The 14337-nt window shown below is 38.8% G+C and overlaps 1 protein-coding gene and 1 long non-coding RNA gene across 3 annotated transcripts; one reads left to right on the top strand and one right to left on the bottom strand.

The window, feature by feature from the left end:
• The first annotated feature begins 7264 nt into the window (after positions 1-7264).
• LOC133714753 (uncharacterized) lies at positions 7265-9198 on the top strand. Its single transcript, XR_009848809.1, has 3 exons — positions 7265-7717; positions 7800-7913; positions 8954-9198. It is a non-coding gene; the product is annotated as an uncharacterized LOC133714753 (long non-coding RNA).
• A 1112-nt stretch (positions 9199-10310) lies between these two features.
• LOC133714752 (metal tolerance protein 1-like) lies at positions 10311-13693 on the bottom strand. Of its 2 annotated transcripts, XM_062141006.1 has the most exons (3): positions 13357-13693; positions 12153-12198; positions 10311-12069 (listed from the first exon to the last, which is right to left on the bottom strand). In XM_062141006.1, the coding sequence occupies exons 2-3, from the start codon at positions 12153-12155 to the stop codon at positions 10792-10794; spliced, it is 1281 nt and encodes a 426-aa protein (XP_061996990.1). In that variant the 5' UTR covers positions 12156-12198; positions 13357-13693; the 3' UTR covers positions 10311-10791. The 2 variants fall into 2 exon arrangements, with proteins under 2 accessions (XP_061996990.1, XP_061996991.1); XM_062141007.1 differs by lacking the exon at positions 12153-12198 and having other exon boundaries at positions 13357-13689.
• Between the last annotated feature and the right edge of the window lie 644 nt (positions 13694-14337).

Raw genomic sequence — 14337 nt, 5'->3', positions numbered from 1 at the left:
CTTCCGTACCAATTTTGAAGAGATTTCTCTCTCTGCTTTCTCTCTCTAGCTTTCTCTCTCCAAAACTTCGGCGGATCATAACTTTTGATCCGTAACTCCGATTTAGAATCCGCGAAAGGCTACGGATTCGTCTTGATGTCGTCTTTCTATCCATAGAGCTTTGAGTTAAATCCAACGGTGATTTCTAGAAGGCTCGTTCTAAGAGATTCGGTTTACAATCAATATTTTAGGAGGGGATTCGGATTGTCGAGGTGAGTGGGTTTGTGTAATATGTTTCAAATATTCTTATTTTCTACAAAAATGGTGGAAAAGCATAATTTTATCTATTTACAAAATATCTCTCTATTTTCAAGTGAAGCATGTCTATTTGCGAAATATGCGGAGTTTATATATATTATGTGATGGATCCATTGTTTGACTAGTCATGGAACATGAGAACTTCTTGATTGATTATGTCGAAGTAAGGATGTGTCACACGGTGGTATAGGGCTAGAGAAGGCCATTAGGGTGCCCGTGGTGATCACTAAATTGAAGGATAATCAATAAGAAGGGATGATGTGATGTGATAAATTGTTGTGAATTGATATGTATAAGATATACTACTTTCTAGCGTGTGTAAAATGACATGGCTTTACTGGCATATTACCTGATATACTCACTGAGCGCGTGGTTTTGCTCACCCACCCATCTCTAATATCTTTTGCAGAGAAGTACTTAGGTTTTGACGAGCCGAAGTAGGTTGGACGAGCCTAGAAGGAAGATTTTATTTACATTATGCTTTGTAACACTCACACCTCAGATTAGGGGTCAGGTGCTTAAATTCCACCAACACCGGGTCCGGGGTGTGATAGAGTTTATGGCTTGTACCGCGATTAAGCAGTCACTTTTTACCACTGCCCTTGTGATATTCATGGCTAGCAACAACTCCAGACCATATTTCATAGCCAATAACTCTATATGTAGGGGAGAGCTAACAAACGTAGCCCTGTGAGAGAACGCAGCAACGAAAAGACCTTGAGCATCCCTAATCACCCCACCTGTACCTCTACATGGAATAGGAGAAAAGAAGGCTCCATCAACGTTCAGTTTGAGTACATTCTCCACTAAAGCAGTCCACTGTTTCTCGCTTACAAGTCGACCCCCATCCGTGGCCTTAGAAACTCAGTTAGCTCAAGAGTACTCTTCGAACCATGCCATAGCAGAGGCCACCATTCCAGGTCCAGTTTGAGATCAGTCTCTCCACATCTTATCATTCCTATTCTTCCAGATACTCCATAGCAACACAAGCAATTTGTCAAAGGACTCCGATGTCATAGAAGTGACTTTTTCCAAAAACCATTCCTTTCATGGTAAAGAAGAAGGTTGGATGAAAAAAGGGGAAGCTCCTATGATCTCCCAAGATAAATCACATTGAAAGAACAAATGTTCCACAGTTTCCACAGCATTAGAATAGATAACACAACGAAGATCACCATAATACCCTTTGTGTGACAAGGCAGCACGAGTAGGGAGAAGGTTGTGAACTACTCTCTACCCAAAAATGGCCACTTTGTTGGGAACCTTAGCCTTCCACAATGCTCTCCAAATTGGGCCATACGGATCTCCAGTGGAGGATGAGCAAAGATGTTTCCAATAGAGAAGTCTCGAGCTATAGTGTAAGCAGTTTTCACAGAAAAGAAGCCTATCTTGTTAAGCTTCCAGGCCACTCTATCCTGGCCATAGCGACGACTAAGTGGAATAGACAACACTTGAGATGCCACGTGAGGTTCAAAACAAACATGAACTGCAGCTTCATCCCACATCCAAGTATCCATGTTGATCAAATCAGCCACTCTCTAAAAAATAGTATCTAATGGTTTAAACAAGAAATGATGAGAAACATATGGTATCCAATCTTGATCCCAAATACTAACAGAAGCCCCATTGCCAATCCTCCACGATAAGCCAGCCTGCAGAATTGGCCTAGCTTCCATGATACTCCTCCAGGAGTACGAAGGTTGCTCACCCATGTCAGCAGAAAGAAAAGAACCATGAGGATAGTACACTACCTTGAAAACTTGGGCCACAAGGGAATTTGGCTGAGTAAGAAAACGCCAACCTTGTTTTGCTAGCATAGCAAGATTATGAGCATGAAGATGCCCATACCGCCTTGTTCTTTTGGAAAACACATGCTTTCCCAAGATCGCCAATAATGGATTTTTCATTTTTCATCAGTACTTCCCCAAAAGAACTGACAGTAGAGCTGTTGTAGGTCATCACAGAGCAACTTGGGTAAGGCATAACAGTTCATGACATAGTTAGGAAGAGTTTGAGCAACTACCTTGATAAGTAATTCCCCGCCACCAACACTTAGAATCTTTGTTCTCCAGCTAATAAGTTTCTTTGTAAGCCGTTCTTTTAAGAAATCAAAAATGGCCTTCTTATTGTGCCCAACGTGGATGGGTAGCCCGAGGTACAGTCCATGTTCTTTAACATATTCCACACCCAATATAGCTGCCAACGCGCTCATTTCTCTTTTGTAGGCTAACATTACCGCTGAAAACTGCGCTGGATTTTTGTAAGTTAATGTGTTGCCCAAAAGCCCCAGCATACACAGCTAATATGTTCTTGAAAGCTCAACATTCAGCTGCTGAAGCTTCTCCAAATAGGAAACTGTCATATGCAAACAGCAGATGGTGTAAGGCGAGTGCAGTGGGAGACATGGTAAGCCCTTTAACCACTCCACGCCTTACAAAAGAAGAAATCAAACCTGAGAGCCCTTCTGCACAGAGAATAAACAAATACGGAGAGAGTGGATCCCCCTGTCGAATGCCCCTAGAAGGTAGGATGAAACCTGTAGGAGACCCATTAATCAACATAGAATAGCTAACTGACTTCACTGTTGCCATCACAATCCGAACCTAGTTCAGACAAAACCCTAACTTAAGCAGGACTGCCTCCAAATAACGCCATTCTAGGCGATCACAAGCTTTAGAGATATCGAGTTATAAAGAGAAGAAACCATCTACCTGTCTGCGTAGTTTCTTCATAAAGTGAGCTATTTCAGTGGCCGCCAAAGTGTTATCAGAGATCAACCTTCCTGGGACAAAAGCACTCTGCAATGGAGAGATGATATTGGGAAGCAGACACTTCAAATGATTTTCTAGGACTTTGGAAGCAATTTTGTAAACCACATTGCATAATGCAATTGATCGCAAATCAGAGACTTGCTTAGGTCTTTTATCTTTGGGATCAAAGTGAGATGAGTGGAGTTGGATTCCTGGGATATCTACCCTGTATGAAGAACCTATCTAACAGCTATGCAGATGTCCTGTTCAACAATACTCCAAAACCTCTGAAAGAAGCAAGGAGACATCCCATTTGGCCCTGGAGATTTGGAAGGATGCATTTGGAACAAAGCTTTCTTAATCTCCACGTCAGAATAAGGAGCACTGAGGTCAGCATTCATTGTGGGGGAAACCCTAGGTTGCAAGCATGCAGTAACCATCTCCAAAGCTTCTGAATCAGTACTACCTGCCCTGAACATGGATTCATAGTACTTGACAATAAGATCATTTACTTCTTCCGGATTGGTAGTCCACTGCTCTTCCGAGTTTACCAAACCCTTAACTCGGTTTCGACATCTTCTATTAGAAGCTCTTCAATGGAAAAAAGTCGTATTGCGATCCCCATCTTTCAATCATAGAATCCTTGATGTCTGCCTCCAATACATCTCATTAGCAGACAATAATTCATTCAAACGAACCTGAAGAGCTTTCTGGACCTCATAATGCTGCGGTTCAAAACTCTGTTTCATCAGAGTGTCAAGCTTATTCTAAATCAGCCTCATCTCGGTTTGCCTTTACTGGAAAACACCGGAATGCCAATTTGAGAAAAGGTGACCGGTCAGCTTAATTTTCCTACCAACCTGTTGGATCATAATTCATATATATATTTGTGCCCTAAAACATGGAAATTACTTGTTCTAAAGTCCAATTTAATGTTGACTAATCCAATTTCGTGTTTTGTAGAAAATCTTGACAAGAGGAGAAAAAAATGAAATTCCGGCAAATTTTCCGTGCACCACCACTCACGGTGGTACCACTTTTCTACTCCACCTCCATGCTTCTTACAAGGCTTGAGCTGCTCCCTTTTGCTTTTCAACACAATTTCACACCTCTCTCTCCATCTATTTAAGCACCCATTCTCTTAAGGAAGAGGGGATCACCCACACTTAGCCATTAAGTCATTTTCTCTCTCTATTCTCTACACAATCCACTACCATCTCCTCCACAAAACCTCCATCTCCACCACTTCATTTCCCAACTACATCTCTACTCATAACATCTTACATATACCAAACATCATCATCATCTCAAGTCTTGAAGAAGAAGTTCAAGGAAGAAGCCAGAGCACAAGAGGAGCCACCACATCATCTCCATGACAAAGTTTCCATGATCAATCACTTCATCATCCTTCACTTGTGATCATCCCTAGTCATTTCTAAACTCTATTCTTTGATAGCTTAATGTTTTTCATTATGTTGATGCTAGTTTATGTAGATATGTGTGAGTAGTCTATTGTTGGGGCTAAGGTTGAAAGCCCTAGCCAAACTTGTAATGAATTGATATTTGAATCTTATTTGATGCAATTTTCATGATCATCTTCACATGCTAATTCAAGAAGTGAATGTTTGTATTTGAATCTAGCTAATTTGAATACTTTGCATTTGTCATTACATAAACAATGTTGAGAGAGTAGCTAGCTTTGAACATTAATAGCATGATAGCATACTAGGTGTGTATTTGAGGGTAGTGAGTTAAAATCACCTAGACTTAGGATTAGTTTGCTTGCTTGATTATCTAAACTCAAACCTTTATGCATCTAGGAGCAAGGAATTGATATTTATCCGATAATATAACTTGTTCTTGGGTAGTTAGTTTCGCACTTATCCGGTGGGAATTGATAAAATCAAAGGAGTTTAGGCCTTAGTAGTCTTATCCGGATGCTAAGAGGGTAATTGGATACTTGGGATTGTTTTACTTATAGTTTGAACATCAATGCATGCAAAGGAGGCAATGGTGAACAACCCAAAGCTTTAACTTCCATCCATTCTATCGCATCTAGTTTAGCATAGCCTAGTTTACATTTCAAGTTTTTATTGTGTGTTCATTTGAGTTGAAACCATCTCCAAAACTAAAATCAAACCACTACACCATCTTGCATATATTCACCATGAACTTTGGTTCACTTGTGAGCCATTGTTTGTGATTTGTACATTTGCATATTCATCTAGCACCCTTTAGGTTTTCCCTAACTAGAGTGGGTTTTCGAATCCCTTGGGTACGATATCTCCTACTCATAATCCCTACACTATAACTTGGCCCTTATACTTGAGGGTGACTATTTGGCTAACACAACCTGTGACATTGGCTCCTCAATAGTTCGAAGCATCCATCCTTGATGAATAACTTTCGAGCAATCTGAGTGGTGCAACCACATCTCCTCAAACCTGAATTACTTTGGGGTTCGATTCCTAATAACTGGTTGGGGAGAAACTTCAATAAGTAAAGGGCAGTGATCTGATCTGCTAAGAGGAAGTGTAATACATCTGGAGAAAGGGTAAAGCTCTCTCCATTGCACAGTTTGGCAGGCACGATCGAACATTTCTTTGGTAAACCAGTTAGACCACGTGAAACGAGGTCCAAATAACTCCATAACCAACAACTCACAATCAACGAGCGCTTGGTGAAAGCGAAGCATCTATGCTGCACACCAAGGAGGGCCACCCGATTTGTCGGCATGACTAAGGATCTCATTGAAATCTCTGGCTACAAGCCATGGCAGTCGACTTTGAGCCGCCAGAGTGCGCAACAGATTCCATGTGATAGTCCAATTCGCTTTAACGCAACACCGTAAATACCAGTGAATCGAAATACTCCAGCAGACCCTATGGCTCCAACCTCCGCATCAATATGGTTAGCAGAGTAGTGCCTGAGGCAAACAGGAACCTCATTGCGCCAAAGCAAAGCTAAGCCACGACATTCATCTTCTTTTGGTGCACAAACTACACCGTTAAATCCAATCCAGCTGCGAACCGTTGTCAGGAGATTTGGTGAAGCTAGGGTCTCAGAGAGGAATACAAAGCTAGGGTTTTGCTGACGAACAATGCTAACGAGGGCATCCTGAGTTTCCGTGTTATTTAGGCCTATGCAATTCCAAGCTAGAATCTTGAAAGCCTGCATGGAGATCTAAGTCTGGTATAGTGACCGTCGCCGGTCTAGGGTTTGCTAGGGTGAGAAACAGAGCTCTCCTTTCTTTTAGGATTCGAGAGAGGTACGTATCAACCTGGCAAAATATGATAGTAAGCATTGCATAGTTTTAAGTTGTTATAATTTCAGCTTATAAATTTAATACATGTTCTTGAGTTCCTCACAATTCTTTAACTATATTCCAAAGTACGCAAAGTAGATGTGACATATTAGAAAACATAAATTGTTTTTTTTTTTTCTTTCGATGAACAATTTTTTTTTTTTACACCCTCCTTGTTAGATTGTTTCACGATATCTCAAAGGCTTCTCAGGCCCAAAGATTAATCTACTGGAAGCCTAGACGGCTAAACAACATTACAGTAGCTCCTTCATGAACAAATTAGTTAGTCATTTGATTATCATCAGCTTTTGTACTCCTTAAACCCACATAATGTTTTACTTTTTTTTTTTTGAAAGGAATGTTTTACTTATTGTTGACTTGTTTAGTTTTTTGTAGGAATGACTTTTGAATTTTTTTTTTTTTTAAAAGGAACCTAAAGGGACAATTTCTTGATACTGAATTTATGTTGGAGAATAACAACGAAGATGACACATTTTTCTTAGAAGCCTAATGTCCCTCAAATTGACATGTATTAATGTTATATAGGTTGACATGCATAATCAGCAACATATAATCAAATGCCAAAAAAAAAAAAAAAAAGACACATTGCAATCCGGCCATTTGGATTGATATAATTGCTCAATCTAAAACTAAATTAATCTAAATAGAGAAGAAAAATATTGCAAATCATATTTGGGTGTTGATTTCCCGAATATATACAAGACCTAAGTTTTTGGGTTAGCTTAAGTGATGAGAAATGGTGAGGATTTGAGTTGCGATTAGGTTAGACGAGGGGTTCAATATACCAAAAACAAAATGAAAGTAAACTAATCCAAACAAAGAAAGTGAGAACATTACTTCCGACAATTGAAGAAAATCATGTAGAACAAATGAACATATATTAGCAAGATCAAACCCGTTTTGAAGCCTTCTTTTTCTCCTCACACATGGCACATAGAGTCATAGACTTCCATAAAACCCCAATTTAGTGTTTCATCCAAAGTTCTAAACTCTTATGTGTTTATCTCTTAATTATGAGTAAGTTTGGGATTGATTTTGAAACTGCTTTTGGGATTCGGCTTTTGGGCTTAAGGGATGGTGTTTGGTAAAGTTCTCTAGAAGTTGCTTTTGGGCCAAATAGCTTCTCGGGGAAGTTGATACTGAGAAGCAACAAATCGTAGCTTTTGGAGCTGCTTCTCTGAAAAACACGGAGCAACAGTGCAAGATTAATGAATTATTCCCCCTTCCTTTTCTGAAAAGTACATCGAGCATATGGGGTTTGATTGATAGAATTGTCGTCAAAAACAGATCGCATATCTCCTTCTTCCCTCTCCATGATCATTGAATCAATCTCCTCATCATAAAGGTAAAACGTCAATTTGTTTGGTAGATTTTGCGCAAGATTCGATCACAAAGGGGTTTGATTGATAGAAAATTTTTTGTTTCAGAAAATCCTTTAGAGACGGGTAAGTGGTAAACCCTCTTTCTCAGACTATCCATCTCGCTCTTCTCAAGGTTTTCTCTCTCTGTGTCTCCGACTTCTTCAAAGCACATAGAGACGGGTAAGTGGTTTTTACTCTCTTTCAATTCAATTTCAATCCCTCCAATTATTTCACCCTTTAATTTCATCTCTTTGATTATGATGCTACCTGGGTTTTTGTTCAAATTTCTGTTCTGAAACCGTGCTTGCTTTCATGAGTTTTTCTGATTTTTGGGGTGCATTTGGATAACAAGAATGACCTAAACTTGTTCATGGCTATGGTTATTGAATTTTGGTGCCACTCTCGTGGTCCCCAAAAGATTACAGTTTGATTTGCTAATTTGAATTAGGGGAAGGTAAAGCTGGAGCCTTGTTTTAATTTCTGTTTTGCTACTGGTTCTTTTATATGTACATTTTGAAGCCTCTGCATATTAGTGTCAAATTGATATATTCTGGTCCCTAGTTCCAATTACAATTGGTCATTGAATCCTATGGTTTGAAACAAAGTAGCTCTTTAGATTGTGGTCAACATCTTTGTTTTGTGAGAATCATGTTCGGTATATTAGTTCACTTCTATGCACTTTGAAAGTGTGCAGCATTAGGTATATTAGTTCACTTCTATGCACTTTGAAAGTATGCAGCAGTGGGTATATTAATTCACTTCTATGCACTTTGAAAGTGTGCAGCAGTAGGTGTATTCACTTCTATGCACTTTGAAACTTGAAAGTATGCAGCAGTGAGTAGATTAATTCACTTCTATGCACTTTGAAAGTGTGCAGCTGTGGATATATTCATTAATGCATGCTCCAGTCTTTGTGTGCTAACGTTTCTCTTATCATTAGTGCTAGTTTGGGATTGATTTTGAGTACTGCATCGACTCTAAATAATGCTTTGGTCCAGCATGTTTATAATTCTGTTTTAAGTATAATTCTGTTTATACTTTGATGCTAAGTTTTTATTCTATTAGAGGTTTCTTTCTGTCTTTTTGAGTAGTATTAATGGGTTTCCTTCATAAATTAAATGCAGTAGGTATTTTTTTCTTGTTGTGATGAAGGTTGCTGGAAACCTTTGTGATCTATATTTTGTGATAAGTAACTCATTTATTATCTTCTTATTTTGTAGATCAATCCAGAGTATCGCAAGTTTCGCGACGTCAGAGTTCCTGACATGATGGTTGTTTATGATAACTTGTTCAAGGGTAGCATAGCTCTAGGTCACAATGTCATGTTAAGAAATACAATCGTACACATTTTAATGAATGCATCTACTTAGCATTTAGTTGCAAAATTCAAGTAACTTTAATATATTTTGTGTAATAATTCCCGTTGAACTATGGTCAGGAAATTAATCCAAATATTCTTGACTTATTTTGTGTAATAGTAAAACATAATATGCATATTTAAGAGTTTAAAGTAAATATTTTATTCGGTCCAAGCAAACGTACAAGGATAATACATGAGCAATTCTTTGATTTGGTATGGTTACATAATCAAAAAACAATATTATCTATCTTAATAGCATATCGTAACATGTATGACCATTTTGGTAATTATACCCAGCTAAAGCACTTTTGCCTTCCAACTTACCAAACACTCAGAAATTGCTTTTCATTCTCACAGCACTTTTAAAATCAGTTTACCAAACACTCAACTGCTTCTTCTCACAGCAAGTTCGGAAGTGCTTCCTCTCACAGTAAGTTCGGAAGTGCTTCTTCTCACAGCACAGCAATCCCAAACTAAGCCTTAATCAATAAAGTATTTACTATGGAGAGAGTTGAGTAAGATGTAAATGGGTTTCAGGATAAATAAAAATTGCTTGTAATTTTGAAGAAAAAATAATGCCGAATAGGAGGGAGTGATTTGATTTTTCTTTGGAAGAATCGCATCGACTCAAAGTGGAAACGGAACTAACAGACAATATCAAAAGATGGAATTTCGATCGATCGACAGGGACAGAATGGATGGCAGGGCAATTCATAGGAATCTCTATACCTAATTTCTCATGAAAGCCTGCAAATTTGTACACTAGCATTTTGCACATATTCTACTCTTTCTCAGGTAATAGTGTTGACTCATGAGGATTCAAAATATAACATCAAGCTACCGTTGGAGACTTGAACAAGTCATAGCATTTAAAGCTTCGACTATGTCAAACCAATTGGATTGAGATATTAGATACTTTGGGTCCTTCCAAGCCTAGCCTTAATATCACAGTTGTTTTGGGTGTGCTTCAAAAGAGTGATGTTCTGCTCACACGAAATACATTTTGGTTGATCACCCTTACATTTAAGAGTAAAAAACAAACTGAACTCAAAAATATCTTTCTGCAAATCTGAGGGTGATTCACAAAGATTTTCTTAGCCAGCTACTCCCGAGGAAAACTCTGCTGTGCTTACAAACTGCTTTCACGAACTAAATAAAAAACACCTCAAACTTCAAGTCAATGGGGACATTGCCTTAAAAGTAGAACAGAGTTGCAAGACACTAAACTCTTATGCAATTCCGATTTTAAGAAGTAATATTACAATGTCATGCAAATTGTTACAGACCAATCAAGTCAAGTGTAACCAATGCATATTTTGCTATCATGCAGTTTTCAATATATTTGCACCGAGAGAGAACCAGTTACCTCCCGTATACTTGTGACAGTAAGAAACTAAGAATCAAGGTGGCTGCAAACTGGCACTTCTACAGTTTCTTCATCTCCTAACCAGTAACCACAATATAATTACTTGGCACCAAAAACATGCATCTTTGGTAAGATTAGCAAAGCACTGCCTAGTAACCACAATATAATTACTTGGCACCAAAAACATGCATCTTTGGTAAGATTAGCAAAGCACTGCCTAGACATCAATGCTGATACTAAAAATCTGGACCTCATCTAAGAAGAGTATATATGCAACCATATGATCAATTTAATCCTTCACTGTATCCTGATCTTAACCTTCAAAGAGCTCGTTAACGCTCAACTTGTATAGTCACATGGCTGATGTTGTGCTCCCTTCTGATATAATCAATCACTTTGTCCAGCACCATATCTGCATTTGCTTCAGGTCTGATTTTCACATGGCAAGCCAGCAGGACTTTCCCAACTGTGATTGCCCATATATGCAGCTCATGGATTTCCACCACTTCTCCCATCTCCAACAGCCCCTTCTCAAGTTTTGTTGCATCAATCTCCCTTGGTGTGCTCTCCATTAGTACATCGAGTATGTTCCTTATCATCTTGAAAGTTGTCCCCAAAACAATAACAGAAAATATTAGGGTGCAAATCAAATCAACTATCTTCCATTCCGGCTTGTACCATATGATGGCCCCACCAATCATTACACCGATACTTTGAACCAAGTCCCCAAGAACATGAAGGTAAGCTCCCTGCACGTTTATGTTCCGTTGCTTCTTCTGGCCATGCCCGTCTTTTGGCTTGTTCAAGAGTGGCTCATGAGCATGACCTTCATCAGCACCATTGTGTTTATGATCATCATGACTGTGAAGGTGTTCATCATGCGAGTGTTCTTCATGATCATGATGGTGCTCGTCATTCGAGTGTTCCTCATGGTGATGATGATGAGTAGAAAATGTAATTCCATGGCTGTGATGATCATGATCATCATGTCCATGGCCGTGGCCATGACCATGTCCATGGCTGTGGCCATGACCATGACCATGACCATGATCATGACCATGATCATGGCCTAACAGTACAGCCATGCCAATATTAACCACTAGACCAAATGCAGCAACAAGAAACATCAGAAAACCATTCACGTTAGATGTGTTATTAATCATTCTAACAATGGCTTCATACACCAATATCCCAGCAAGCAACCATATGAGTTGGATAGAAACCAAAGCACCGAGAATCTCAATCCTGAAAAAGCCGTAAGACTGACGGGGAGTGGTTTCCCAGCCAGCAGCCCACAAGGAGAACAAGGAGATGGCAAAGGCTGCAACATCAGAGAGCAAATGTGCTGCATCAGTCAATATTGCTAAGCTATTGGCTTCAATGCCACCAAACACTTCAACACCCATGAAGAGAACACAGAGTACCACTGCTATCAAGAGCTTGCGCATGGCAGTTGATCGTTCTTTGGAATCTTTAGAATGTGGTCCAACATCCGACAGTCCACACGGTGCTTCCCCACAAATCTTACTCCCACCCACACTCGTCTCTTCACCAGGAGCATCTCCATGGATCTCAATAATCTGGGAATGTTGTGTATTCTCTGATTCCATCTGAAAATTTACAGAAGTAACCTGACATTAATGAATTTTATATGCTGGAAGTATGCAAAATTGAAGAAGAAAAATGCAATTACCATAATGTAATCTTCTTGTAAGTGGACAACATAAAATGTCTATTATCTGTTACATTTACATCATAGGCAGGAAAAGTTCATTACTAGTATTATATAGACATTTAGAATAGCTTTATAAGCATGTTAAGACCAAAGCACTATACAGGAAAAAAAAAGTACATAGGTTGTATGCTAACTGCAATACCATGTCCCTGTTAAACCACAGATTAAGAAGATGTTAAACTTACTAGAATCAATTATAGTATAAGCTTCCTGAAACTAGATTGTTTTTTAATATGATCCATGGTCTGTTCTCAAACGAAGCCACATGTTATCCGATATATTACTAAATAATTCTGGAAGATAAATATTGCCAAGTTATATTGAAAAGGAGAACAAAAAATCAAGTTTCAACATTCTTAGAGTTATTATTCTCAATTTAGTTTGAGGTGCTAGTTATTTGCTATGAAATCAGGTAAAACTTAAAGTCCCCCTATGGCGATCACATGGGTCACCAAAAATTTGAAGAGAGCTATGGTACAAATTCAACTTTGGGTACAGAGAACAGAAAGGCGAATTAGGTACTGCAAAATCCTCATTAAGAAGGGAACATATCAACCAAAGGAAAAGGACCGGCAAAGTCAGGCCTATGAACTCCATGAATGAAATAGCTTAACCAACATATATGACCCTCCAAGAAGTGGATGCAAACAGACTGACACAAGGGATCAGGTTTGAAAAAGTTTCTCGAGTTCAAAGGTTTGCCATGAGCCCATGAGGGTCTCTTCTCTAGACCGTAAGTGAAAAGTCAAGACTGCTTTGTGCCAAGTTGGAATCAAATACAAGGCATATGAACAGATTCTGTGATCAAATTAAGAAAGTTGTTACAGGTTACAGTGCAAGCAGAAATAGCTGGTATACAAAACATCACAAAAATGCTTGAGCAGACTATTAGATAAACGAGCAACATCAAATCCCAGTGGGAACCACAACCCAGAAAACATAATCAATGCTCTACAGTTTCAAGAGAACAGAGGCGCATAAACCCTCTGCAGCCAATCAAAACATTTCAAACATGAACACTCTCCTCAAAATACAAGAAACTCTGTTTGATTAGTGAAAAAAATAAAGGCCAGTTGAGTTCTCAATCGTCAAAAAATACCCACAAATATAAGATTAAGAAAGTTCATCACTGAAATTAAGAGATGGGCAAGAAAGTATCTACCTTTATGGTACTTCTGGAATACAAAAACTGGGTCTTTCTCTATGAGTTTGGTATCTCACCGATTGTATTGCCTCCCGGGACTCTCCTGAAACCCTTTTAAAGGCGCCACCTTTACTCAGCCGCCCTCCGTGACTTTACAGTTTTAGCCTCACCAAACCTTCTTCCACAGCCAAACTCAACCCTGTATTGTCGGAGAGGTGCTCGCGTGGGCCTCTGGTCGTGGCAAAGTTTGTCTACTTCGTTAATGGCACACATTTCCAGACACCTCAATTCATATTACAATATTGAATATTCCACCTTCAATCCATAGATATTAATTAAAGATGGGCATTCCTGGAATTGAGCAGCTTTGTTTAGTAATATGATTGTCATCGACGTCGTTGTATGGGACCAATGTATAGACAAAAAAGGGAGTAGCTCAAAGCCTCAAATGAGAAGTGAGGGAGTTATTCCAAACGTCTCAGTCCAAAATTAGGAATCCCCACTTCCAATATACCTGGTAATGGTCTTAATTCATGGCCTTAATTAGGAATTAAGACCGCAGTGCAAATATGTATACTAGCATATATATTTTGCATGTGTATACTATTCTTATTGGAGTTTTTAAGTGCTTGTTTGTTCATTACATTGGATTTTTAAGGTGCTTTCAGATCGAGTCACTGATTTTCTTTGTTCTCAAATGGCTTTCTTCGATTTGCTTGTTTTCTGTAATTCGGATATGTATCTACCTATGGAAATAGATACTTGATCATGCACATACATGACACGACAAAAAAGTCACAATGCCAGAAGATCGATCATTCTGGAGCATTTATATAGTAACAACCTACTAGTCAAATTCTCATTTCAGATAAAGATGGCAATGCTGGGGAAGAAAAGAAAGGAGAGAGGTAGTTCTAAAAAGTTGTAAGACTCTTCAAATTCCATAAACTGATAATTAAACCCATCATTTGGATGGCCGGTTTTTTATATTTTGGCCTG

Source organism: Rosa rugosa, chromosome 6, assembly GCF_958449725.1.
Source record: "Rosa rugosa chromosome 6, drRosRugo1.1, whole genome shotgun sequence".
NCBI classification, from domain to species: Eukaryota; Viridiplantae; Streptophyta; class Magnoliopsida; order Rosales; family Rosaceae; genus Rosa; species Rosa rugosa.
The sequence above is the reverse complement of the archived record's forward strand: the minus strand, read 5'-3'. Positions and strand labels throughout refer to the sequence as shown.